This window comes from Coturnix japonica, chromosome 1 (genome assembly GCF_054131305.1).
Source record: "Coturnix japonica strain WE chromosome 1, WE-NBRP24, whole genome shotgun sequence".
Classification (NCBI taxonomy): Eukaryota; Metazoa; Chordata; class Aves; order Galliformes; family Phasianidae; genus Coturnix; species Coturnix japonica.
In genome coordinates, this window is record NC_140663.1 from 31,493,497 (window position 1) to 31,520,272 (window position 26,776).

The following is a 26,776-nucleotide window of genomic DNA, read 5'->3' on the forward strand; positions in this document are numbered from 1 at the left end:
CCTGCTAACAGTGGTCCATGAGAAGCTTGCTTGCTTACTTCTGCAAACGGTGGAGAGCTGTGAATCCACAGCAGTGAGATCAACAAAACACAGGAGCTGGAACTGCATAATTCAACAGTTACTGACTGGGTCCAGTGTTAGGGAGCTGTATTTGTAGATCTTGTCCTTGACAAGCTTGCAAAGCTGTTTATTCCTCAGACATCTCACCTATTAGCATCTGCCTTCCTCCTTGATCTTTTTTGTCTCTCCACTTCAAGGCTTCTACAATTTCCTTGTCAGAAAACAATATGCATTCACCATATAGCACGCATTTGTAATTATTAATAAGTGTGCACTTTTGAACTGGAAATCGTAACAGGAAGCATGTCTGAAGGTTGGACAGAGACAGTAAGGATAACCAAAAAAAAACACAAAAAACTAATGGAATATGGAGTTCTTGGCTTTTACACAGATTGAACAGTAAGCAAAACATGGACAGAAGACTGCCAGATTATTCCTGCCATAATGTATTGCAGTAATACTTCCATCTTAACAAAAATATTTCCAGTTTTAGGCATTATGTTCTCCTGCAAAATAATAGTTCTACAGTGGAAAACTGGCAGTTGCTTCACAAAGAAATAAGGTTTCATTTTCAGAAGAAACCTTCCGACCAATTATAACTTAAGTATTAAGTGTGTCCCAAATTATGAGTCTTTGAGACAAAATAAAACACTTTGATTTGTTTCAACAACTCTACTGGCAGGAAGTTATTGCAGTGCAGAACATCTGGAAGATGTGGACACTGATTTCGAACATAATCAAAGCTGAATATCATCCTGCTTGTAAGCCAACAGCTCATTTGTTGGGGGGCAGCCCTTTGGGCACGGTGGCCCTTCGGGCACTGCAGCCCTTCAGCTTGTGCAGCACTCATCTGCTATGAACATACCTGGTTTAGTAAATCCTTCTTTCCAAAGGCTAGTTATGAGGAAAGCTCTTGCCTTTCAGAAGTTCACTGACATTCCAGCTGAACAGTTGTTCCACTAAATGGAGGAGGACCAACATAACAGACTAACAATTTATCTGGCGTAACTCTAAAAGAAACAAAGCCAACAAAACCATTTTGACCTTTTTTAATTTTAAGTAACACACGGACATTAATTGTGTAGAAAATCCAAATGTATACAAACTTGTACAAAATTCAAATCATTACTGTACAAAATTTTCAAATCCAATATTAAAAACTGAAGCCATATAAGAAGAACCAAACCATTGAAAGAATTGGCCGCCAGATGTCAATTTCTTCTGTTTCATGTGAACTTGTCTGCAACACGTACAAAGTAAAAACAGGCTCTGAGCATGAATCTCTAGTATTTTTTGCTCTGACAATTGTAACAGAATTCCAGTTTCCTAGAAACAGGCAACTGGAAAGAGAGGTAATTAAAACATCAAAGTCAAGAAAACGTTCTTCAGAGTTTACATAAAAGTATTGACTACTCCTAAGTACCTGAGGTTGAACCAATGCTGGGACAGATCACAGTTGAAGTGGTTAAGGTAGCTTTTTCTAGAGAAGCTGACATTAAGACTAAATATGGATCTTGCCCACAGAACATCAGTACATCTGATAAGCTGCAGAACTGCATGCATTGACCTTTAATAGTCAACCCAACAACAACAAAATGTAGACTATCAACAAACTCTGAAGCTTGACGTCCTTTTCTCAAATTCTTTTACGTTCCATGTCAGCTTTCTTATGAAGTAAGAAGGATTTTTTGGTAACAGGTTAAAAGTAATAAGTAGCAAATGTAACAGATTTTGTTACAGCAGTGTGTTGTACCCAAGTTCATGAAGTAGCATAATGAAATACACCACAGTTGCCTTTAAGATACCTGGTTAAAAACGTCAAGCAACTGAGGTGTTCTGTGAGTGATAATGCTGCCCCTGACTACTGCCCCAGGTCATACTGCCTCACTGCAGCAGAATATCTTCATAATTATGACACAGGTTACACAAAAATAATGGTCTCCGTTTCATTAAAAAACAAACAGACTAAAAAAACCAAGCAAGTCTTCTGTAACATAATTCTCAAGCATAATGGGATCTGCATTTTCAACACCGGTTTAAATACTGAAATATTAAATCAGGATGGCAAGTTCTAAAGAGGAACTGTGTCAGTGACAAGTGGAAGGATGCTACATGATATCTACAATCACAACTCTTAAAAATATACAACCTATAAAAATAAATCATTTTACAAAACAATTTGTAGAAAACAGGTGAGAGAGATTAAGTCTTGCCCCAGAAATCCTCCTTCCTCTTCTGAGCTCGTTCCAGTATCTGCGACGCAAGTGAGCTAGAGGCTGCTGAGCGAGCAGAAATCTGAGACAGCCTGTCGTCTGGGGGAAGAGCAACAACGGAAAAAAATAAAGAAAAATTAATTATGCATTTAAAACACAGTTACGTTCATGGCAAGCTTGGAAAGTACAAACTCCAGAATGAGATCTGCTGCCTCACCTGGGCGATTCTGACACCACTGCCCAATTCTCTAAGTCATCTTTACATACAGCCTCCTTTGTCAGGAGACCTCACAATCATCCCTGTGTCACTGACTCCTGTACAGATTAGACTCTAAAGAAAACACACTTGTGAAAGCAACTCCCCACTTCAAGCAAGCAGGACAACCTCAGAATGCCACAACTGAAATAGCAGAACCTACACTGCTGAAATGTCCCTTTGTGCCAAAACCAATTTGTGTGCAACAAGCTGTTGAAAGCAATGCATCTTCTGAAGAAAACAGGAAGTTTAATACAACTGTAAGCAAGCTTTCCAGATGTACTTTTGAAAGGTCTTTATTTTTAATACAAGACTCATTTCACACCCAACAGAACTTCTAAAACTAAGCAGCCTGGATGATGCTTCTGTGGCAAAGCACAATGTTATATTCCTGTAACAACATTATAAAAAGGCTGCTATGGCTCTGTAAAGATGCTCTCTACAAAAAATGATCTCAATTACACTCATTCTATTGCAATGGATTTTAAAAAAAAAAATGTATCACTGCTTTTCAGCCCCCTGTCACCAGAAAACAACAAAGATTCCACAACTAAACCCTAACAGGATCTGTATTTTGCCAGTGTTTCAATTAATTTTTTAGTGGCATGTCTTCATCTTTGAAATCCAGTGAAGACAGCCCATAACAGACTTACACACTATGCATAACAACTGTATTCCCATGTATGAGAAAACTGCTAACTGCTCTTGTGCAATCAGGCACATCATTGGAATAACTCCTTCATTTGTATGTACATGAACAAATACTGGCATACGAGATATCTGTGAGCTGGCACACTGCAACGTTTCTGAAAGCTCAGATATCATCATTCAGATCATAGTAAAAAAGTTTAAAAAACAAAAGGTATTTACAGCACTTAAACTGTGAACAGAAAAGATTGTGGGAAGCTGCATAGTACTATAGGATTTTGCATGTTTTATGTAGATACATAGATGCTTGGCTGAACCATCTGCACAACCCACACATTTTCCAGTCAAATGCAATGACTAAAATAGAGAATCGGACTGAACCTTGGTTAAAACCAAGGAGAGAAAAAACGTAAGGGGTACAAAAAAGTGTGCATATTTATTCTGGGGTATACTTATAAATAGCTTACTGTTAGATATAATCTCACTCTGCCCATACTCTGAACCAAAGGCAGGTGATTGCAAGTAGCACAGCACCAAACCAGTATACACCAAATGCTCTGCTATGAAATGATGTGAAGCAGCCCAGACTATTGAAGCTACAGAGCCTTTGCTTGATTCATTCTACTACAAGAGTTTATGTGGGGCTGCTCACAAGAGGGCCAAGAAGATGCTCTGGTGGCCCACTCGCATACCATCTGCTCCTCCATAGTAACTTTGCAGTAAATGGAAAAAAAAGGCCAAAACAGCATTCAAGAGTAGCAGGATGCCATAAATGTCCCTAATGCATGGAGCAGAGGAATAGGTGAGAAAATTCAAGTCAGAGGAATCATTTTATGTATGCTACATATTTGCTGGTGAAGTTTCAAGCACATGAGGTACCTTTTAAGTTGCACCCATAATTACTGAAGCTGCAACCTGAGCTGTGATCATTAAGTTTGCTTCTGTTGCTACCAACACAAAGATTTAAAAAAATGTGTGGGGAGGAAATGATTTAGGTATGGAGTTGAGCAAGCTATATTAAGCATACTGAACCGCAATGGTTTGTTTGATTTTCAGCTGCGTTTACAGTGCTTGTTTATGTTGGAACATAACTCCACATTCTTACTTCACATTAGTGGGATGAACATTTTAAATTTTCTTTCAATGAAGCCAAGAAGTATTTATGTATAACTACCAGTATAATAAACCAGTATTAGACCTTCCACAGTCGTGCACAAGTTAAAATCAATCTAGATAACATAGACATGATATGCAATGATATTTTGTGATGATAAATACCTTCATTGTTGTAGTTTCTTTCCTGAAGAGGTAGCTGGAACGATCTCATTTTTGGATTCCCAATATTTCCTAAGAGAAAAAAGTCAAGTTGCTTTTTAGAATAATTTCTAAGTAGACAAAGGATTTTATTTCAGAACATTTTAAAATGCTACAGTATTATCACTTTCATCAACATCAGTCCTCCAAATAACAAACATGCCAAAAACTCCATGAAACTCCCTTACTGGAGGCTGAGGTAAAATTTATTCCATTGCATTCTCCTCATCTGTCTTTCATAGACACTCTAACAGTTACTTTGTGAACTACACTCCAGGTGCACAGATAGAACACAGCATTGGTTCTAACTCCGCAGGGAAATTCACTGGATTCCACTAATCCACTTAACCTGACCAGTACTTGCTCCATTCTAGAATGGAAATATTACCTTAGTCTAACAAATCTTTATAACACAAGGACTGAGAACTTCTTCACAGTGAGGGTAACAGAGCACTGGAACAGGCTGTCCAAGGAGGTTGTGGAGTCTCCTTCTCTAGAGATATTCAAGACCCGCCTGGATGCCTACCTGCACGACCTGGTGTAGGGAACCTGCTTTGGAAGGGGGGTTGGACTCAATGATCTCTGGAGGTCCCTTCCAACCCCTATGATTCTGTGATTCTGTGGGACTACTGTGGTCAGCTACTGAAAGCCTTACCACAAGGGCAATGTAAGCAGATAAGCTTTATTCTGACTAAGGGGTAGAGGACTCTTCCTTATCAGATGTGCCCTCAACAGTTGTTAAAAATCGCTGAAACACTCCAGCACAAATTCCTCCTAAGTAAAGAATATTCACTGAAGAGTCAAAAATATTCTTTATGTGACTTTCCTCAATATCCAATAATTTAATGTAATTTAATATAATTTAATGATTTTTTTGTTTCGTTTTGTTTCCAAGTTCTGCAGAAATAGTTAAGGAGCTTATTTCTCAGAAATTCACCACTTCTGCAATATAATGATATGCTCTAACAGTTTTGTTACATATCTCTGTTGGCCACTCTGGTTGGATGGACTTACAGAGTTATAGCCTAACGATTAAATATTACAACTGTTTGTGGTAAACCAAATTGCTCTCATAATAAGTGGGGTACTTACTGAAATAAAATAAAAATAGAACTGAATTAGACAACAAACCACAGAACAGAATTATATTAGTGGAATTGGAAACTAGGGTGGACAGTTACGCACACCTTTCCTTCAGATCCTCAGCAAGACTAAACATATAGTACAATCTTTTGTTTATAAACTCTTCTTTGTGAAGTTTGTAAGACAGCAAGCTCAGCATTTCCTTGGCCTGAATACTGCAAGGTAGATATTTCCATCTTGGGACAATCTTTAACACAGCCAGTTAATTAACAATACGCACCATTGTGCTGGAATTCAGGATCCTTGAGAGTCCCCTGAATCCGAGGAGAGGGACTCCAGCAAGGCATAGGGCGGTTTCTGATTGACTTCGGTGCAGGAGGTGCAGAGGACCGCTCTTGATATGCTGAATTAATAGCAACTGTCTCACCAGAAGCACCACTGGGATGCCACTGATCCTGTCTAAGTGGCAGAGGATCCACAGTTCCCAGTCCAGCAGGTGGGGAGGTAAGGAGTGAAACAGCTTTCACATTTGCTTCGGGCTAAAACACAACAGAGAAGAAATCATAGAATAGCATGGGTTGGAAGGGACTTCAAGGATCCTCAAGTAGCAAAACGAAGTAAAAAAAACCAAACCACTCTATATACACTAACAGCCTTCCAATACAGCCCTTCACATACGCAGCTAATGTTTTTAAGGGGAAAATGAGCAACTCCCGATTACAGCTTTGTTTTTCCCCCCATACATTTAGTAGAAATAGCCAAAACAGAGCTCATCTAATCTCACTACTTTGTTTGTTTAAAAAATAAACATATATTTTATTCAGATATTAGCCCTTCTAGTCACAGATGCTGAAAATTTTACAATAGCAAATGACAACTCAAGAGAAAGGTATTATTCTTACTATTAAGTTAGTTTTCTGAATTACTTTAAAAGCATATTCCTGAAAAGCACTACACTATGTCTCTTTTCTTGCTCACCCGGAAGGACCTTCTTTGTGAAGCTTCTCTTGCACCTTGCTTTGCTGAGAAAGGATCTGTTCCTAAATTTCTCTGCCGTGAAGATGAAGACTTGAATTTAGGAGGAGACACTAGAACCGCACCTCCTATTGTAGTAGAGAAGATAAAAAATGCAAACTTGCTGAACTAATTCATACACGTCTGTTTTTCTTTAGTTCTTGATTTTGTATTCAAAAGACTCTATTACCAACTGCAGGTGTAGTGAGATCATGATGAGTTCTCTGAGCTCGGCCAAGTGCTCTCAGCTTCGGAGTAGGAAGTCTGCCGCCAGGCTCTGAGGATACAGAAGAAGATTCTGACACAGCTGCAGGAGAATTCAGCAGGCAGGCATTCTCACTGCAAAAATGAGAAATGATTCCAGGATTAGCTAAGGCATTGGGCATCTTGCATTCAAATGTTTCGCTTTTAATACATTCCTATGATATAAGCAAGTCAGCTAGGGCCATAAAACAGCAACATCCTGTAGCTAAAACATCTGTTTGCAATGGGAAATCCTGAATTCCAGCCTCTGAGCCTCAGTTTCTGTTGTGCTGTTGTGGTTTTGTTGTTTTTTTTTAACATGACTGACTAAGATACATAAACAGTCTCAAGCTTCAAATTCAGGCTCTTTGTTTTCTGATAAACTTTGTATACTTTGCTGCACAGCAGCACAGGTGTCATCCAGATTAACTTTGAACCTGAGTGCTAATAAACACCTCAGAAGTTAGAATGAGGGTTTGACTTTTCAGTCAGCATCATGAAACTGAAACCAAACACAATGGAGAATACAAAATGCTTAGGTAGTGTGATAAGGAGGGCCAAAGTTACTCAGATTTAAATACATACCAAGCTAACATACTGTTCTACCAAAAATGTTTACAAAGGATGCACAGTAAAAAGTTAGAGATGTCAGTAACTAGATATATTAAGGATCTTTTGATGGACAAATACAGTAATACACACTGAACTATGCACACAGAATTGACCTCTTTTTTTCTCAGTTCCCCTACATATCTCCCTCATTTAAGCTCAATGTTGATTTCTGGATGTTAGTAAATTCTTTTCTGCCAAGTCCTCTATCTTTGCCCATGAGTTTTCTTCAGGAAGGCAGACACAGAAGAGCAAGATTAGAATGGGCTCTATCCTTTCAGCACTACATTGTCAACCTGAAGCAAATTGTGAGCTTTGATTTTCACTACACTTTGCTATTGTGCAATGAACAGCTTCTTCTGATAGGTCTATACTGCAAATTTTAAAGCTTTTGGAAAAATGTATTACATTTTTTCGTGCTTCTATACAAATTACAACTTAAGTCTTGCAAGCTAAAAATCCAGTATTCCTAATGACGGATCCATTTCCATCATCCAACTCAGAATTCTGAGGTTTCCTATTCATTATTAAGCTATTAAGAACAAAACTAGAGCAACACCGAATTATACTTGCATAAGTAAGTCTTCTTTAAAAACAAAAATAAGTTAAACTACACATTTCTGAGATGTTAGGGGAGAAAAATATATATGCCACAAGAAAGGTCAATTTTACCCTTCAATTTTGTTCTCTTCATTTACACCCTTATTGTTTTTTTCTAAATTCTGTGTCACAACTGCAGCTTGCTCGTTTTCTTTTTCTTCTTCTTTTGATTGTTGACTCTCTTTTTCTTCAGTGCCTTCTTGTTCACCCCAAACTAAACGTCTTTTGACTGGAACAGTTGGTGCATCTGACAGGCCTTTCTTTTCAGTGTCATCCTGGTGAGATTGTTCTCCGGAGCCGGGCTGCTGCAGCATTTTTGGCCTTGGTGCAGTCTCCTTTTCAGAAACTCTGGGGAACAAAGAAAGCACTGTTTCATACCACTGATCTGCATAATATGTATGCATCTATACAGAACACACTCATCCAGTTCAGTCCTTCATAATAAATGCAGCTCAGATACTAAAAAGTAGTAGAGTTAACATAATGTATATGTATTGAGAATTTAACTGATGATTAAGCAACCTGTTTTCAAACAAGGCTATGAAAACACTGAACTACCATTTCCAAAAATGGACTGTAAAATTTGGGCTCTATTTCCAAACTGAAAATAATGAAATGATTAGAATACACAAATAGGTTTTCTTCCCTCTTCACTTGGGTAGTAGCTGTCTGTACATTTCAGTAAAATACTACGTCTGAATTTTCCTAGCAAAATATTTATTAATCTACCTGGTAGAAAGAAAGCATCATTCCAGTTTATAAGCCTACATCGCAGAAGTAAAACATGTCTAAGATTCAACCACCAGAACATTAATTAATCCCATCAAGAACACTGACAAAATCTGAGCAGGCAAAACATACTTCACATCACTCCAATGGGAAGATGAACATTACTTCAGTATGACTCAGAGATAAATCTCTCCATACTTGACAAGACTACAGTTGCCACACTAAATATGCATATGTGGTTAACCATAAGGGAATAGCATTTCTCTTCTTTTGGAAGACTTGACCATTCCTCTTTTTAAATTGGAGCACATATCAATCTATACATCTGTGAAACAGTAAATGTCCACATCTGTTCCAGAAAATTTATATATCATCTAACTAGCAAGACCTGAAAACTAAGCCAGTCTAAAGCATTTTGCTCTGTTTCAGAGCCGCAGAACACAATGTAGGAATGGCTACCTTACCCAGCAAGATCTAGTGCTCTGATGTCATTGCTGATGCTTTCTTCTGAACTGGAATTTGAGGACACATCCCACAGACTGTTATTATCAGACAGGAGCTGGTTGAGATGGTATCGAGAGAAGTGTGTTCCCTCTATTCGTTGCCTGTAAGCCTTTGCTCTTGCTCGAAGTTCTCTCACCTGCACACCAAGGCTACATAAGCTGCATGCCAATTCAAAGTTCACTTACATATTACTACCAAGTACTCGCATTAGCTAATGGCAGCTAAAAGAGAAAGGCAAATTATTCATAACACAGTTGCCCACAGCGCAAACACTGCATGCGGCATTAAGTGCAACAAAAGGAAAGCAAAAACAACAGAAGTTTGCGTTTAGCAAGCATATTTGAGCCATTAAGCCAAAGCAAAATTATCAATTACTCATTCAGTGAGCACAAAAAGTTATGCAGTGGCTATGAATAAGCTTAGTACTGGATTCTAGTTTTTCCATCAGTGTTTAGGCACAGCACAGTGCTCCAAACTCTAGAACAAGAACTTAGATGCAACAAACCTCCATATACCACATGGAATTTAGGGGGTTTTGAGATGCCTAAAGAGAGGAATACAGAATTATTTCAAAATTTCTTAATTTTCTCTCAACACTGCATTACCATTGTAAATTAATCAGAATCTAAGCAACAAACTAAGTACACAGCTCTATGCTGCCTCCCTGAGATTCAGTCAAAAGCTGTAAAACAAACACACCAACACTACTTTACACCAGTTTTCACTGAGCTCAAGGAAACTGATTTACATTCCTAGGCCTTAACATGTAAAAATACACCTACTGTATATTAATTTGTAGTTCAAGTCAACCTATATGCATGTGTAATGCCATGTTCATAAACTGTGAACACTGCACCTGTCTCTTGCTACACTAATCTCATCTCAGTGAGGAGCTAATGACTGTGTGAGGTCTCTTGGTACTATTGTAAGTCAAAACATCAAAATCATTCCTCCTAGGCTAGCACTAACTATATAAGTGAGATGCTAAACTGTTAAAGTGTCAGCTTTGGTTTCAAAAGGTAAAAATAGCAAGCCTATATATATATATAAAGTATTATATCTCTTTAGATATAATACTGTTGAAATTAAAGCCTCCTTTAGTACATTTTCTTTTTTTTACTTTATTTTAATGTCACAAAGCTCTTCCGTCAAGTTATAAGTGGGCCAAATTCCACAAATCCCACTAAAAAGCAATTGGATACAGAAGATGGACATCCACTTAGCCTGCACCAGCTAATATCCCAATAGTTGACCCATTAAACTTCCAAAGAATAGTCCATTAAAAATATATACTTGTCATTTTACAAAGAGAATTTAAAGGTGCAAGTGATTTACTGGATTATTCACTTTAAATAGAAGAATGATAAATTAATTATGATAGTCTCAACAGAAGGAATACAAAACCAGAGCAACAGGACACTGCAGGGGGAGGAAGAATACTATGTCTCCAATGAATTGTGAAGAAGTACAAAGGACAACCGACTCCTTCAGCAACTCAGCAGGCAGCGTTATCTCAGCAGGACACTGGCCCCAGAGAGTCCTAATGTGATTATGAATTGTCCGCATTAATTTTTCAAAAGCATAATTCAAAGAGATCTTTTCATTCTACTGCTGAAAAGCAGCTCTTAATAATATATTACAGCATAGCAGTTTAGCAATAATCACTATAGTTAAGGTCACATCGGGACTCTATTAAAGTCCTAGCTTGTTTGAGCTCAAAACTTCAGTCTATTTTTCAGACCCAAAGTTATCCATGAAAAGTCCCAACTGGGAAAGCAGACTGAAGCAGCCAGAGCTCATCATCTAATCACACTACAGAGAAATGTTCCATAAGCACCTTCAGCAGGGATGAGCCTTGAAGAGCAATCAGAGATAATGGTTAAGATGGAGGTCTGCAGAACAGTCACATCAGTGCATTATTATGGGAGTAGGCATGGAATCATTTAGAAACCAGAACAGCTGCTAAGAAACTGGTAAGGTAGTCTGTGAATAACCAAAGTACTTTTGCTGCTTCCAGTAAAAGTGATTAGCTTGGCAGCTTTTCCAAGTTCTACATTCCTGGAACAACCCGCAGTAACATTCCTCTCAAACAGATAAATTCTTTCCCATATCTCAATGCTGATGAAAATATTTTATTCAGTTATATTAATTCAGACACGCCAGATTTCATCCTGTAATAAATGAATTAAGAAAGAAAGAAAGAAAGAAAGAAAAAAAGAAAGAAAGAAAGAAAGAAAGAAAGAAAGAAAGAAAGAAAGAAAGAAAGAAAGAAAGAAAGAAAGAAAGAAAGAAAGAAAGAAAGAAAGAAAGAAAGAAAAAAAGAAAAAAAGAAAAAAAGAAAAAAAGAAAAAAAGAAAAAAGAAAAAAAGAAAAAAAGAAAAAAAGAAAAAAAGAAAAAAAGAAAAAAAGAAAAAAAGAAAAAAAGAAAAAAAGAAAAAAAGAAAAAAAGAAAAAAAGAAAAAAAGAAAAAAAGAAAAAAAGAAAAAAAGAAAAAAAGAAAAAAAGAAAAAAAGAAAAAAAGAAAAAAAGAAAAAAGAAAAAAGAAAAAAGAAAAAAAGAAAAAAAGAAAAAAAGAAAAAAAGAAAAAAAGAAAAAAAGAAAAAAAGAAAAAAAGAAAAAGCATGGCAAAGGATCTACCAGGATTTTTACTCTTGTATTAACGAAGGATTTAATAATTAATCTTGGTTTTCTCCCAGTCTATCTGTACAACCGGAAAATTCCAAGCTCTAAAGCTCTAAGCTTGTTGTTTGTGTTGTTTGCTTCCACTATGCCAAAAAAAAAACCCTTATTTTTGAGAGTGATAAACCCAGGAGAATTATATAGAAATGCTAACGAGGCAGTAACAAAAAAAAGAAGAAAAAGAAGATTACGTAGAAAATCTCCCCAAGTAACACATTTGCTAAAGGCTGTTTGTCTCCCATACAAACTACCGTGATATGCCCACAGACATGTGAATCCAAGTGTAACAGAGAAAAATTCAGGTAATTCCGATTCTGAAACTCTCTGTATATGAAGTCATTCTTAGGTGTAATGTAGGTATGTATAAATATAAGAAAAGTGTACGTTAAATATACTTGTAATCAATAAAACTCTTGTTATATCGTCTTAAAATTTGGTTCTTCCAGCTACCCAGCATAACTCCTTCACTTAGAAGGCCCCAAAAATCCAAACGTTTTTTTTGCGTACTTCATGAGGTGACTGTTTTCCTGTTTTTCTGCAAGAAAATCTCCATTAAAAAGTCAGATACATCCAAAGCACATATCCTTAAACGTGTGAATTTCTTCATTTCTAATGCACTCTAATTAAATGGTATATATTAATATACAAAAAGGATCCTGCCTGCTAAAGCATAACACCTGAAGATGATATCAGCTCCAGTTTCAAAAATTACTGACACAACACCCAGTCTCCAGACAAAAGCCCTAAATGCCATAAAAATTATATATTCTATAGAAACATTTAGCATGCTGCTTTGGAGTCAGGCTGCATGCAGTAGCTTGGGTTATTCTACAGCCTTAGTGATGGTGTTCATCAAAATTAAAATATTTCTTGTTTTTAGTTCTCCAACATCCTTACGTGGCTGTTTTTTCATAATGGATTATCTTATGACATGTATAACTGCTTCTCATTAAATATTCAACATACATACAGTTTTGCCTGAGAAGGAAAGTAAAATGACTTGCATGTTCAAGTCTAGTAAGACAACACAGAACTGAAAGCCACTACACTATCATTTTTTCCTAGAGAATGCTGTTTGCTAAAGCTCAAAGCCCAGCACTCTAGAGTCATTCCCTCCAGTTCCGCCTTCCATGTCAGCTTGGTCCTTATTCATGAGACAATTCACATTTTACAAGTATTTGCTACATATTTAGCAGCACATCACATCTCAAGAAGACTCCTTCTATCAGATGAGAAAAGCTTAAGTTAATTTAGTGACATTTGACAGTTGCAGAACTAGCTCTAACAGTTTCTTACATACTGCTAAAAGGTTTTGAGAGGAGTGGCTGAAATGGGGATTGTTCAGTCTGGAGAAGATCTGGGGAGACCCTATAGCTCTCTACAACTGACTGAAAGGAGGCTGTGGTGAGGTGGGGATTGGCACCTTCTCCCAGGTAACAGTGATAGAATGGGAGGTTATGGCCTTAAGTTGTTCCAGAAGAGGTTCAGGCTGCATATCAGGAAATTTACTCTCAGAAAGGGTAGCGAGGTACTGGCACAGGTTGCCCACTGAGGTGGTGGAGTCACCATCCCTGGAGGTGTTAAAAAAATGTGGAGATGTAGCACTGAGGGATGTGGTTGGTGGGCATGGTGGGGATGGGTTGGTGTTGGACTGGATGATCTTAACGGTCTTTTACAACCTTAATGATTTTATTCTGTTCTATCCTCAATAAATCTGCTAAGAAATACTATGCTCCTGAAGCTGCTGAGCAATTTCAGACTGTCAAATGAGTTACCATGGGGTATAATACTGACTGTAGTTGCTGAATTAACTACAAGAAAATACTTAGATTCAGTGAAACTTGACAGAAAAATTTGTATTCTATATTGTACATGACTGAATTCAGCCATCTGCTTCAAATAGGTTCATCTTGGCAGGTAACAAAGTTTAACCGCCAAACTGACCCAGGCTGATACATGACTTGGTCTTTTCTTTTTATTCCCTTGAAAACTGCTACCACCTAATTCAACGTTCTTTAAAATTCTGCTAGGTTGAACATCAACACTGCAATTATCAGCTGAAAAGGCCCTGTTGTGAGTGATTCTGATTTGTAAGGGAAACAGTTTCTCCAGTATTTTCCATGCCATGTTAATTTATTTTTTAAATCACACTGTGTCTTATTTTTTCTTACTACTGTCTTGTCAGAATCAAACCTTCTTTGCAGTCACCCGTGGGAGCTTGAGTTGTTAGCATTACAATGTCAAATCACAGATCAAATTATTTTACATATAAAAAGCATAATAAAACCATACTCAGGCTTCTGATTTAAAATAAAAAAACAACTCACCTGATTGGGAACTTTACTCCTAATACGAGACCAAGCTCCATCTTTGTAGAAATACTGGGCTGGAGACAAAAATTTTGACCTATATTCAGTGTTCATCTTCCTAACATCGAAAATAAAGAGGAGAAAATACAAAGAATTATCCTCAATATCCAAAAGACTCCCGAAGAGCTTTTTTTAAGTTATATCAAGAATAAAAAGTATTCTTGCACTTAAATCCCTGGGCTCAGATGTGAAAACATGCTCTTTTGAAACACAGCTCACTCGTATCAACACAACTAGGAAAGACATGAAAAACTCCTTCACTTGATAATTATTCCTGATTGTTTTTCCTACCAGCAATTCTGCCAGAAGCTTTTGCCCTCTCAGCAAATCAGAAGAACACAGTAACACACACAAGGCTCAATTACTTTGATATAAAATGAAATACCTTGGTTTAAATCATAGGTGAAGGTGTATTTGAGTAAAATGCCTAGTTTGGCACTAACACAGCCAGGATACTTCCTTCTATGAATGCTGCTGTAAAGGCAACACATTCTGCTTATGAGTGGGGTGTGCTTTTGAGGCCAATCCATCTGACTACCAGAACAATGCTCAGTATTAATTCATCTGTCTCCTCCTGTTTGGGATTTTCAGAAGTATTCAGTTCTCCTAAAGACAGCCATTTTCCCTTCTGCCACACACACAGAGAAAAATGAGCATTGTCTAACCTAAAGCAATAATACCAGTCCTTTAACCACTGAACTGTGGACCAATTAGCTCAAATCTCAAGTTCTTTTTTTTCTAACCTTGCTTTAGAACATAGTGCTAACTTTATTTTCATATACTCAGTATCAAATGAATAAAAACTTTTCTCAGTCCTTCAGAAACAGATCAGAGATCATCAGAGAATCAAATGCACCTTGTGAAAATAGAAGCATCAGAGGAAAAAAGTATATTCAGAACTTCTTTCCATATGTCCCTTTTTTGTAACTCAAAGAATTTCTTGTTTTATTCAGAAAATAACTGATGAGCTCAAAAACACATCAATGCTGGGCCTTAGTCCCAGTAGTTCTGTATCACAGGCAGGTCACACAACAAAGGTTGCATACAAAGTACAAGTCTTGCCTGCATACTGAGAACTTGCACATTTTCCACAATTGTGTGCCCAGTCATTGCTTTGGAAACTTTTGTTTTGTTCTACTGGACTGAAGGAGTAAGAGGCAGAAATCTGTCTCTAAATGGGTAGCAAATGAGCAAGAACTTTTTACAGAATTTTACACTAAAAAATCATCTAAACTTCAAGGAACTACAAAATCCTAAGAGTTTAAGATTTCAAGTGCATTATATCCACATGCTTTTTCACAAAGTGATACTACCTCACAGTATCTTATCATTTTGCCATTATCTCCCAAGACCTCATTAAGCCTCATATCCCACCTCCAATCGGAATGCCTTGACACTGCCAGAAAATTACATGAATGCAAGCAATCACTGGGAGATACATAAAGCATGAACACTGCAAAGAGAGAGATTTCTGCACTTTTAAACTTGCATTCATTCTGGACTTTCATTTCTCTGACAGATCTCACACGGGTGGAAAATGGGAATAGGATTTCAGTTTTTACAGTGAAGGCATGTGGTAGAAGAAAAAGATGCTTAGATAGATATCTCTCAGCAACATACAAAGCTGTTTTCTTTCAGTGCTTGTCATATTACCCAGTACAGGACAAATTTCTTTATTGCCTTTTACTTCATGCTTACTTGCACTCCTCTATGTGGTATGGAATAGAAAAAGAAGACATCAGGTACAATCAAAACAGTTTAAAGGCATGTAGAACAAGCACAAGAAAGCAGTATGCAAGGTGACTACAACTTCCAAAGCACTCACCGGATGTGCAGTAGCAGCACTACAGCAATTTAATTTCACGCATGTTAAATTTATTTATTTACAATCATATTATTCACATATCAGGAGGTTTAACTGAAGCAGCATGTTTAAAAGCTTCCACTTCCACTGCCTGGAGAAAAAGATGCAAATTCACACTGGGTTTTTATGTACCACAGGAAGCTCAGTCCCAGAGCCGCAGGGGACACACACTACATTTGCTTCAGTAACAACAGGACTGCATAGTTAAAGGTCATCATCCACCATTCTAAGCAGGCTGCTGCACACCTATTCACGAGGCAGGTTTTCTCATTTTATACATACCCACGATTTGCATGTAAAGAAACGGGCTTTTGACTGATACGCTGCTTATTTTTTCGCTTAGGATGTTTCTGCTCTGATTTCCCTTGTTTTGATGAATCTTCTGCTGGCTTTTGTAGCAGTTCTTCCCTCTTAGTTTGAAGCAAAGATAATTTTAAAAAGATTATATCAGGTAAACATCTGACACCAAACGTGCAAACAGCCCATTGTTATTTTAAACCATTAAATGTTACATGTTTAATATAAGTTAGAATAGCATTCTAACTGGAGTTAACATGTGAATTCCCAGAATTTATAATCTAAATAAATAACTCAATGTTGTCCCCAGTCTTACAGTGAGGCAATGGAAACTATTTTATAAGAAACAAAAATGAGAACTTCTCATTTGCTGCCATTCTGTTTTTGAAAGGGTCAGACTGATCTGTTCAGCTTTCACAGCACTTTTTTCTCCTGCTTATGTTATGCCCTTGGAAAAGGAATATTTCTGATTCTACTGGAGATCTTTACAGAAATTCTTCAAATTCAAGAAAACCAGAATAGAAAGAGAAGGAGAGAAGGAGAGAAGGAGAGAAGGAGAGAAGGAGAGAAGGAGAGAAGGAGAGAAGGAGAGAAGGAGAGAAGGAGAGAAGGAGAGAAGGAGAGAAGGAGAGAAGGAGAGAAGGAGAGAAGGAGAGAAGGAGAGAAGGAGAGAAGGAGAGAAGGAGAGAAGGAGAGAAGGAGAGAAGGAGAGAAGGAGAGAAGGAGAGAAGGAGAGAAGGAGAGAAGGAGAGAAGGAGAGAAGGAAATAAAAACCCAAAGCATCACAAAATCTTGTGGTCTTTCCCCCAAGATACTCAAAGAGAATATGTGGGTATAAACCAAAAGTGTTTTGACCACTTTTGCCAAACATCATCTCCCCATGTCTCCTTTTTCTGACACTTTCACTTTATCGGTTCTCTTGGGAAAACATAACCTGAATTTTCGATACTAGAAGAAAAACACTTCCTGAAATCCTCCTGCCCTTCAGGCTCTCTTCACATCTGCTACAAGAGCCAAAAGAACACATAATGTCTGTCCCTCTCAAACGAGATTTAAAGCACCCAAAAAACCTAGGTTCTAAATGATAAAACCTCCAAGCTGACAATCATTTTTAAGTACCAACAACTTAAACTGAGCCAACACACTCTATGTTAAGCACGTGTTTTGCTTGGCAACAGTTCTAGTGAACATCTTGCTTTACAAAGACTCTTTTATCAATAAACACAGATGTGTATTGAAGAGACTCACAGGTGGCCCTTCTACATGATACATAATGTCCCATTACAGCCCTCTACTTGCCTTTCAACTCCCAATCAAAGAACCACTGAATCACAGAATGGCTTGGGTTGGAAGTGACCTCAAACATCACCAAGCTCCAGATCTGGTACTAGACCTGGCTGCCCAGGGCCCCATCTGACCTGGCCTCAAACACCTCCAGAGATGCAGCATCCACAACCTCTCTGGGCAGCCTGTGCCAGCACCTCACCATTCTCCGCATATCTCTGTAATCAACTTCCCCAACATCCAAAAAAGTTATAGTAAAGAGAAATGAACGATAACTCTTCCTCCATCTTCCTTTACGCTACAACTGTTGTCTAAAAATCAGTTCCATCTGTGTTCACACATTATTTCTTTGGTTTTAATCCACACGCTATCTGACTTACCCAGAAAGTTCCAGACCTTTGCCCACCCAGCCCTGCTGAAAACAAAGAGTCTACACTGGTAGCAATGAGAGAATAAAGAGGAGAATTGGAAAGTTTCAACAAGAATAAGTAAATAAATAAATACATTGAAAACTAATAATCAAATTAAGGTGGCAGTTGAAGGGGAAAGAAAACTGACTTTGTAAACAAAACAAATGCATTACAGAAGCTGCTACTGCAAAAAGAGCTGTAACTGTGTTATTTCCAGTCCTTTGCAGTGAAACCGTTATTGACTGAGTCCGGTGACATTAATAACAGCTATAAAATGTAACTTCAGAAAATGTTTTAAAACCCATTCCCACATGACTGAAAAGAACAATCAGAACTATTAAAGAATATATAATATGCCTTTCTTTTAGGGAAATATTTACTTGCTCGTGAACCAGAAATTCTTTCTGTTCTGAACATTTCTCTTGTGGACCCTTCGCAGCAGGAGAACCTTCAAAATGTCTCACATTTTCAGTTTCAGAAGTAACTGCAGGAGGTTTAGCTGGAGGTAGAGGCTTATTCACATTGTAAAGAGCCTTTAGGAGAGAAGGGGAAAAAACAAACAGTAACAACAGCATTATGATTTGCTTTAATTTAGGCTAAATTTTCAAAATTGGCTAATCAATTCACACAAATGCACTCACACATCAGCAGAGAGGCAGCCATGCGTAAATATATAACACGTGCAGACTAAGTTACTTCTAAGAGAAACTGAAGAGCAATTTATTTTCAAAACAATACATTACAGGAGATGGAATCAGGTTAGGTTGGACCTGTACTTAAGTACTATTGTTACTGAACTCCATTAACAGAGGTTATTTTTATTTGGGAAAGCGGTGGGGGAACGTTGCAGTTCAGACTTATATACTGGATCTCAAAGCAGTTTCACAGTCAGAATCATTCTTTATGGCCAGATTAGAAATAGCAGTATTTCCAATCCTACAAAGTCCAAGAATGGATGAGATACCCCGAAATACGCCACAAGAGTCTTTTAAAATCAGGAGATTCCACTTTTAAATATAAGCAGATCTCCTGAAAGAAAACTATAGCTGAGTAACTGCAGAGATGCCTTTTGGGGCCTAGGAGCACATGTGCACAGAGACTGAGAGTAAGAAACTGTGGTAACCCATAAAAGACAATGAGAATAAATACTGAAACCTGCACGATTTCAGTGGCAAGAGGTTATTACAACACAGAACACCTGAACATTCCTTTGCTGATTAGCTATATACTAAACATAAAAATCATGAAAATAAAGAGTAAGACTTAGAGCACCTAAAGTTAATTCCTGAAAACTGAAGAAAATGGTCTTTGAAAGAGCTGAATACAAGCAGGAAGGAAATGATGGAGTAGTTATACCTGGTTACAATGAAGAATCATGGGGAAACATATATAATCATACTGCACTTCTGTACATAGTAACAGAGTTGAAAAAGATACATGTAACAGCCAGATTATAAAAGGAAAGAGGAAGAAGGAGGAAGAGGAAGAAAGAGGGGGGAAGAAAAAAGGAAAGAGAGGAAGATAAGCAACTTTCCTTATAAAAGAAAATATTTATCTACTTTTTGAAACTTTTTTGAGTTACCTCTTCAGCTGCAAGGATTGGTGACTTCTCATGAGGACTCTTCCAAACAAACTGACTTTTATATTCAGAATTTCTAGGGAAAGGACTTAAATGGGAAATATTCAGGCCTGCTTTCCTCTGAAGGACTCTGTGAAGCTGACAACATAAAAAAGCAGAACATTTTATACCAATTGCTCCCTTTCCTACCATGTTTTGCAAGTCAGAAATCTTTGCAATGCACATCTTGAAACCAATTTTTGTTGTTGTTTTATATGAATTACATGAATGCAAAGCACATTTTAGTCAACAATCCCAAAAAACCTATAAGCCATTGGCTAAATCCTTGTTTAACTGAAGTCAATCCAGACTGCATGTGAATGGAAGAAGCCCTATTGACCCAAATGGAACCAAAATCTGGTCTCAAAAGTACTGTTCTTCCAGCAGAGAAGCTGCAGTAGAAGAACATCAAAATACAGAGCTAAGGAGAGTTAAACAACAGAGGCTGGTGTAAGTGTATTAAACTACTGTAAATAGCAGATGAGTAATTTTGATATCAGCCAATTTAAAAAATTCTTTTCTTACCCCATTGTTCACCTTTTCTGCTTCTCTTTTTGGAGATACAAACGCTTCCTTTTCATTAGGTGGAGCTACAGGTGGTGATTTCTTCATATGATTTTCTGCAAGGGCAAGAGCAGTTTCAACTCCAGAATCTGAAGAATGTGATCGAACTTTTGGGGGGAGCCTTGGTCCTTCTGGTGTTTCAGTGTTTTCCTGATTCACATCATTACTGTGGTCTGTATGCAGCTCTGCAGTCTTGAGAGCTTCTCTTTCAACCGGGTCATCTAAATCACAGTCCCCTGTCCATTCAAAGGACTTTGAAATCTGTGGGTTATGGTAAGGTACTCTTCTCTTTGAAATGAAGTTTGGTTCTCTGGTGATTCCTTAAAAAAACGCATACTAAGTATCACATAAAACATAATCTTGAATATATAAAATCACTGTATTACAAAAAGAAACTGGAAGTTTATCATCCAATAGATTATTAGAGAAAAACTATTTTCTTTCAGCAATGAGAGCCTATGAATTATGGGCACAACTGTAAAATCATGGCTGTAAATGCCTTTCCACCAAACAGGGACCGTAACACGATGCTCCAGGACCACACTGGATAAAACGCTAAATAAAATACAGCCAATGAACGATCTTCTCCAAGTTGATTCTGAGAACAGAAGAACAGAGGCGGTGGTTTATACAGATACAGAATAACCAGTCTACAGCCATGAAGCACCTCACAAGCACTTATACACTATATACTATGCACCTGCTAGACAGGCTCCCACAGTGCAGGGACCATGACTGACCCTTAATAGGACTGAAGACCATTAAAGAAGAGATACTTGAATTCATTTCCACCGTTAAATACCTTGCAGGGTTGACTTAAAACTTTTATCTCAGATGACTGGTACCTTTTTACAGCACAAACATAAAGTAGTTTTCAAAATTCTAAAACTGTGACATAGAAAGACAAGGTATCAAGTTATTTTAAAGAGTTTCTGACTTTTACACATGCGGATAAAAAAAATACCCTGCCATTTTAAGACAAGGATGGAATGGCTGAACTCATTTAAGGTAGGAAATGACAATTCAGCTGTGAAGTGTGAAATAATAATGGAAAAATAATTGAAGAAACAGCTTCTTGGAAGGAGTGAAACTCCTGTTTTGTGGGGTTAATAAATAAATAAATAAAAATCAGTGTAAAAAGAGACATCAGCCTGCAGCGAAAAGTATACAAAATGTCCAACCGGATATAAATGTTCAACAGGACATTCTATCCAATTCTGTCCAACTTCCAACTACACACGGGTACTTGAAAATAAGTCCAGTGGAGAAACACCGGAAAAGTTGCGGGGAAAAAAAAACTCAGAGCATCTGCACCTATTTTTCTGGTAGTGTTCCAAGTCATTCTTAAAGCCGTCAACTGTGCATTTGAACAAAAACAGCAAGTGAATTAACAGCAATCTGCACAGATGGTAAAGTCCTACAGGGTGTCAAGAGAGGCATTCAAAGATACATGCTGTTAAGTGGCCAGAAAAAAGGTGGGAGTAAAAATGAATCCAAAAATATAAGAAAACTAAACCAAGCGCACAAATCACAGCTACGACACAAGGAGGAGAAAGTGCTGTATTGCTGATGGCTTTATTGCAAGCCTTGCAATACTTGCTGTATAAGCCTCACCATCCCACACGACTGGAGATGATTCATAACTTACAGTTTTCAGCAGAGGTTAATGTGTTTGCATGCTCTCATGTTTCAGGATTTGTGGAAATTGCTCTCTTAAATACAGGTACCCATACACACAATCATGTGTTAAGGAAACCAAGGCTAAAGAGACACATATTTTGCAGTAAGTGAAAAAAAGCAGTTTTATATATAAAGTACAATTTTTGGCAAAGTTAAATTAGTTACTGAAACAACTAGAATCTCAGTCAAAAAGAAATTGTATGTCCAGCAGCTGGTTCTTAATTACTAGGTCATAATTTAGAGCACTTACCATAAAAGAGAATGAATACACTGGACTCTAATTACACAGACTGCACAGAACAACTGCACACAACTTTATTAATTTTGTTATTTTGCTGCTCCTTTTCAAAGCACTGCATTTGTTGTCACAACAGATCACTCCTATTCCTCTACTCTCTATGGGTCTTTCAACCCAGATGCAATTTCATTTGTTTCCTACGTTCCAATCCCACATTTTCCTGCCATAACAATGTCTGTATATGAGGTTGAATCCTAGATTGTAGTATCACAGGCTTTGTCTTTCAGTGCCCATCTTTTTTTGAGCCTCCCACTTAGCTGCCCTGCGAGTCTCCCTGACAGTTTTAATTTATGTTAAACTTGGACCTAAGTTAGTCTCTTCTTTAATACAAAGTTTTACTTCTTTTTGTGCACCACAGGCAACCCAGTCCCTCCTTCTATATACACTGTGTGGGCTAATGCTGCATTTGTTCTTCACATTTGGGATTCAGATGATGATTTATGTATTTATAAGCACTGCTAAGTTCCCCCCTTCAGCCTTCTCCTCTCCAGGCTGGACAGCCCCAGGTCTCTCAGCCTTTTCTCCACAAGAGAGATGGATGCTCCAGGCCTATCATCATCTCTGTGACCCTCCACTGGACTCTCTCAATAAGTTCCCTGCCATTCTTGAACTGGTGAGTTCAGAACTGAACACAGGACTCCACATAGCATCAAGGGGGTAGTTTGGAGGTGCTTACCCAACTGATCTGACCGCAGGCCTGCCCACGGGGACTTCTGCTGTTGGGATGGGCTGCACAGCTCAGAGGTTTTCCACCTGAAGTTTCTCTTATATTCACTCAAGCCCTGCAGCAAAGAGAGATGCATGTCAAGCGACTGATGGCTGTCCCGCTCCTCTGCACCTACAGGTAACTTATTGCCAACGGGAAACCACCGCTTATGAAGAAACAAAATAATAAAGAAAAACAGAGCACAACAAATATTTAAACGGAGCTTTAAATGACCTCTTCCGTGAGCACGACTGAGCTCTATCTGCTCCTACAAGCTCCTTAGCCCAAGGGTCTCCCACCCCCGCAAAGACAGCGGCACCCGCGAGCGGCTGCAGCCGCACTCCCACCGGGCCGGGCCGGGCCGGAACCGCGGCCACCGCCTCCGCCCGCCCACCTCCCTTCCAGCCGACCCGGTTCAGTTCGGCCCAGCCAACCCACTTTCCCCGCCGGGCCTCACCCTGAAACGCACGGGCATGGCGGCCCACACGGCACAGGCCCGCGGCCCTCAGCGCCGCCGTTCCCAAGGCGAAGCCGCCGAGCCGAGCGAGCCTGCGCGGCGCTGACAGCGGGGCGGGCCCCGCCGCCTCCTTCACGGCTGTGTTCCCTTCGTTGTCAGCAGGCCGCTGTCGCTGCTCCTTAGTGGGGCTCCTCATCCTCCTCCTCGGGCTGGTTCTCCCGCAGGGACCGTCAGCCCCTCTTAGAGTCTTTTAACCCTCCTCCTTTCAGCTGAGAAATGTCATTACCTTAAGTGGAGGAAGCACCTCAGTAAATACATTGGGATCCTTACCTCAGTATTTCATCTTGCCTTAACTGATTTTTATTCCGGATTTTGATGTTGTTGCTGTTCTTCAAAAGAATTAACAGATGTATTTTCTCTTTCTAAATCACACAGTTCTCTTTTTGTTAAATGTGTAATTTCAAATAGATAATCTGTGACGCATATATTTTTATTTTCAGGTTGATTGTTTGCCCATTTGCTTCAGTACACCTCACTGCATGTCATGATCTTTATCTTTTACCTTCTCTGTCTCTTGCCATCAAGTTCTGACTTCAAGTGCATGATTAAATTAGATTTTCCCTGAGCACTTTTCACTTGAACACTAGCCCGTGAATAGCTGTCTACTCCACCTAAGTAAATGGAGACCTCCTTATGACCTGTTGCTCCTTGAAAACTTGTATACTACAAGTAATGCCTTAAAGAATTGGTAACCCAAAGTCTTTTTCCTTTCTTTTGCTTTAGCACTGATGGTCTGTCCTGCCAAAACACAACACGCAATATGTCAGCATTTCTCCCTCCAGCCAAGGATGGCTAGACGCAGCTTGCTGTGGAGCCCATCAGTTCTGTGTGTCAGCCCCAGGGAATCAAATGAGAGCACTGAAACGTGTTCTCTACCTCCAGTGTCTGTAGCCTCTGGCATCTCCTGGTACATGAGTAAAGAAGGAAAGCACAGCTGGCCTGGCACAAGTCCCATGGTTTTACCCTTAACAGCAAATATTTCTAGTGCAAACTTGTTCCAGCTTATTTTACAACTCATTTAGAAACTGCAGTGTCAAAACTACTTTAGCTTTACTACTCATTTCAATCCCATTTTCAAGACACAGAGCTGATCCAGCTGTTGTTAAAGGGCAGTGTTTTGTTGCTTACAGGAATCTGGATTCGAAGATATGCTGGCTTTGTGCCACAGTAATGGTTCTTGAGCTTGGCAAACACATCAGGTGTTACCTTAAACTGATCTGTCAGTCTGATACAATTTCATTCTGAATTGCAGAAAAGCCTGCATAGTCCGTCTTTCTAGCAGAAAAAGACGTCAAAACAAATGTAGAATGTGAACAGGAGGTTCAACTCTTAACCCGCCATCCATTTTTTTGTACACTGTGAGCTCTCTTAGGACAAAACACTGTCAAAAGTGATTGCTGCCTTTGAGAACTTCATTTTTTAGCCACTTGAGGCCAGGTCCGTGCTGCAGCATTTCCATAACCAGGAGCTACCAGCCTGCGTCAGCCCTGGGTGATCCTGAATCTCTGAAGTGTCTCAGATCAAACTGCTTCTGAAATCAGCATCTTTAGGCTTTCTGAAATTCTCCCTTCTCTTAAGTGAGAACAACATGAGATTTGTAGCCATGGTTTGATATGTATGTTCTAATTGTGAGCTTATTTTGATTACAAAAGCACAAGATTTTAAGAAGGATAGAATTCAAGTTCAAAAGCAGAACAATCTCAAATGTGTGTTGCTGATGCTAGGGTGACAATGGTTAACTTCATTTCTTGGTTCAGAAGAAAGAGCAAAGTAGTAAAGCATGTGTCATTTTGATCTGATTTTGTTCTAACATTTGCCCTGAGAGCAGAATAAATCCACAGCTGCTCATCCTCAAGTGAAGAAGCATATACCCAACTTGTAGCTGTAAACAAGTGATCTCTGTTTCTATAGGAAGCACGAGGCATTACTTGGTCGTATTTGTGTGGCTGCACACACTCAGTCAATCCCAGTCTACGTGACTGTTCATAATGCAGTAATAATCTCCTTTCTGTTTTTAAAGGCGCATAAGATTTACACACCACAGTAGCAAAATTGTGCAATGCCGGCATGAATAATGTGTTATGACAACCCCTCAGGGAGTAACTCCTGTTGGCAGCGTGTGTGTAATCCCTGGATGGCCTGATGCACTGGTAACGGCCCCGTAACAATGGGAACACAAGCGTGGCCTCGGGTGTCTCAGGCCTGGACTTGGTGGGCTCAGCTGTGTTGGCAAGGTAATGCAGTTCAACCTCAAAGAGGAAGAAGTGGCTCATAGTCACTGCAGAGGGCCATCTGCTAGGTGACCAAAGCTATCTGATATATTAAGAAGAAGTTTTATAAAAGACTTGCTGAACTTTCTGCATAATGAAATTTTGTCCTTCCTCAATTGGCTATGTACGTTCTCTGTAACAACAATCTGCTGTCACACTATTGGCACTATGTACAAATGCTAATACCTTCCACACTCAACTCAAACCTGCAAGTAGTGAGGATCTTGTAGTCCTGGGCTAGTACAGACCTGAACAGCTCTTTGTTTGCACCAGGTACATGCAGGAGGTCGTGTAAATGTCTCTGCTTTATTTAGCTATTGAAAGGAATCTGGTTTACTGTGTGCCTGTTGTTGATGGGTTGTTCACAAGGTCAAGAGCTTTTGAACTCTACATAAGCTTTTCATTTCTACAGCTCAGCATTTCAGCTGGGATTAAGTTAGGCAATACATAAGAATGTTTTAGGGCACTTAATACAGCAGGCACAAAACACTGCAAGTGCAAAGTGCTGCAAGTGATTTGATGGTGCTAAAAAAAAAGTCTGTGCTTTTACTGGTTTGAGTATATTCTGCACATACCACTCCAGTTTTATGTCAGACTAGGTATTGTCAGCTCCCTGCAAGCAACATAAAGTTAGAATAAATACCATGTTGTACACTCTGGATAATTCAGAAGCAGCACAATCGTGTGCTCTTGCCCTGGACTGCTAGGTGAGAACAGTACCACACTAACCAAGTCTTAATGGTCTTGTCAGCATGTCCTCCCTAGAACTGAGATTTCTTTATTGTCTTTGCCTCTCTTCAGTCTGGTACATGAGAGCACAAAGAAACTGAATATTTACCAGCACAACTGTATTCTACCTCCTTCCCTGCCAATAGCCCCCTCAGGACAGCATTCTAAAAGAGTTCTATGTAAACAACAGTTGGCAGAAATCCTGAAGTACCTTCAGA

General features: G+C 38.8%; 1 protein-coding gene across 8 annotated transcripts; it reads right to left on the reverse strand.

Moving 5' to 3' along the window:
* Nucleotides 1-1,093: 1,093 nt before the first annotated feature.
* Nucleotides 1,094-23,569, reverse strand: SAXO6 (stabilizer of axonemal microtubules 6). Of its 8 annotated transcripts, none has more exons than XM_015856321.2 (15): nt 23,500-23,569; nt 23,013-23,118; nt 20,332-20,678; nt 19,759-19,893; nt 18,557-18,709; nt 16,468-16,595; nt 14,280-14,379; nt 9,779-9,817; nt 9,234-9,409; nt 8,113-8,388; nt 6,779-6,927; nt 6,553-6,677; nt 5,855-6,113; nt 4,456-4,524; nt 1,094-2,372 (listed from the first exon to the last, which is right to left on the reverse strand). In XM_015856321.2, exons 1-15 carry the CDS (start codon nt 23,515-23,517, stop codon nt 2,263-2,265), a joined length of 2,190 nt encoding a protein of 729 aa, XP_015711807.2. In that variant the 5' UTR covers nt 23,518-23,569; the 3' UTR covers nt 1,094-2,262. The 8 variants fall into 8 exon arrangements, with proteins under 8 accessions (XP_015711807.2, XP_015711800.2, XP_015711798.2 ...); XM_015856314.2 differs by having other exon boundaries at nt 16,468-16,601; XM_015856312.2 differs by having other exon boundaries at nt 20,320-20,678.
* Nucleotides 23,570-26,776: the final 3,207 nt, after the last annotated feature.

Coding starts and splice junctions, on each gene's coding strand:
- SAXO6 (XM_015856302.2), bottom strand. Junction 14,380..16,467: donor TCTTTACATGCAAATCGTGG/GTATGTATAAAA, acceptor TTTCGATGTTAG/GAAGATGAACACTGAATATA. Junction 6,928..8,112: donor GAAGAGAACAAAATTGAAGG/GTAAAATTGACC, acceptor TCATTTTTGCAG/TGAGAATGCCTGCCTGCTGA.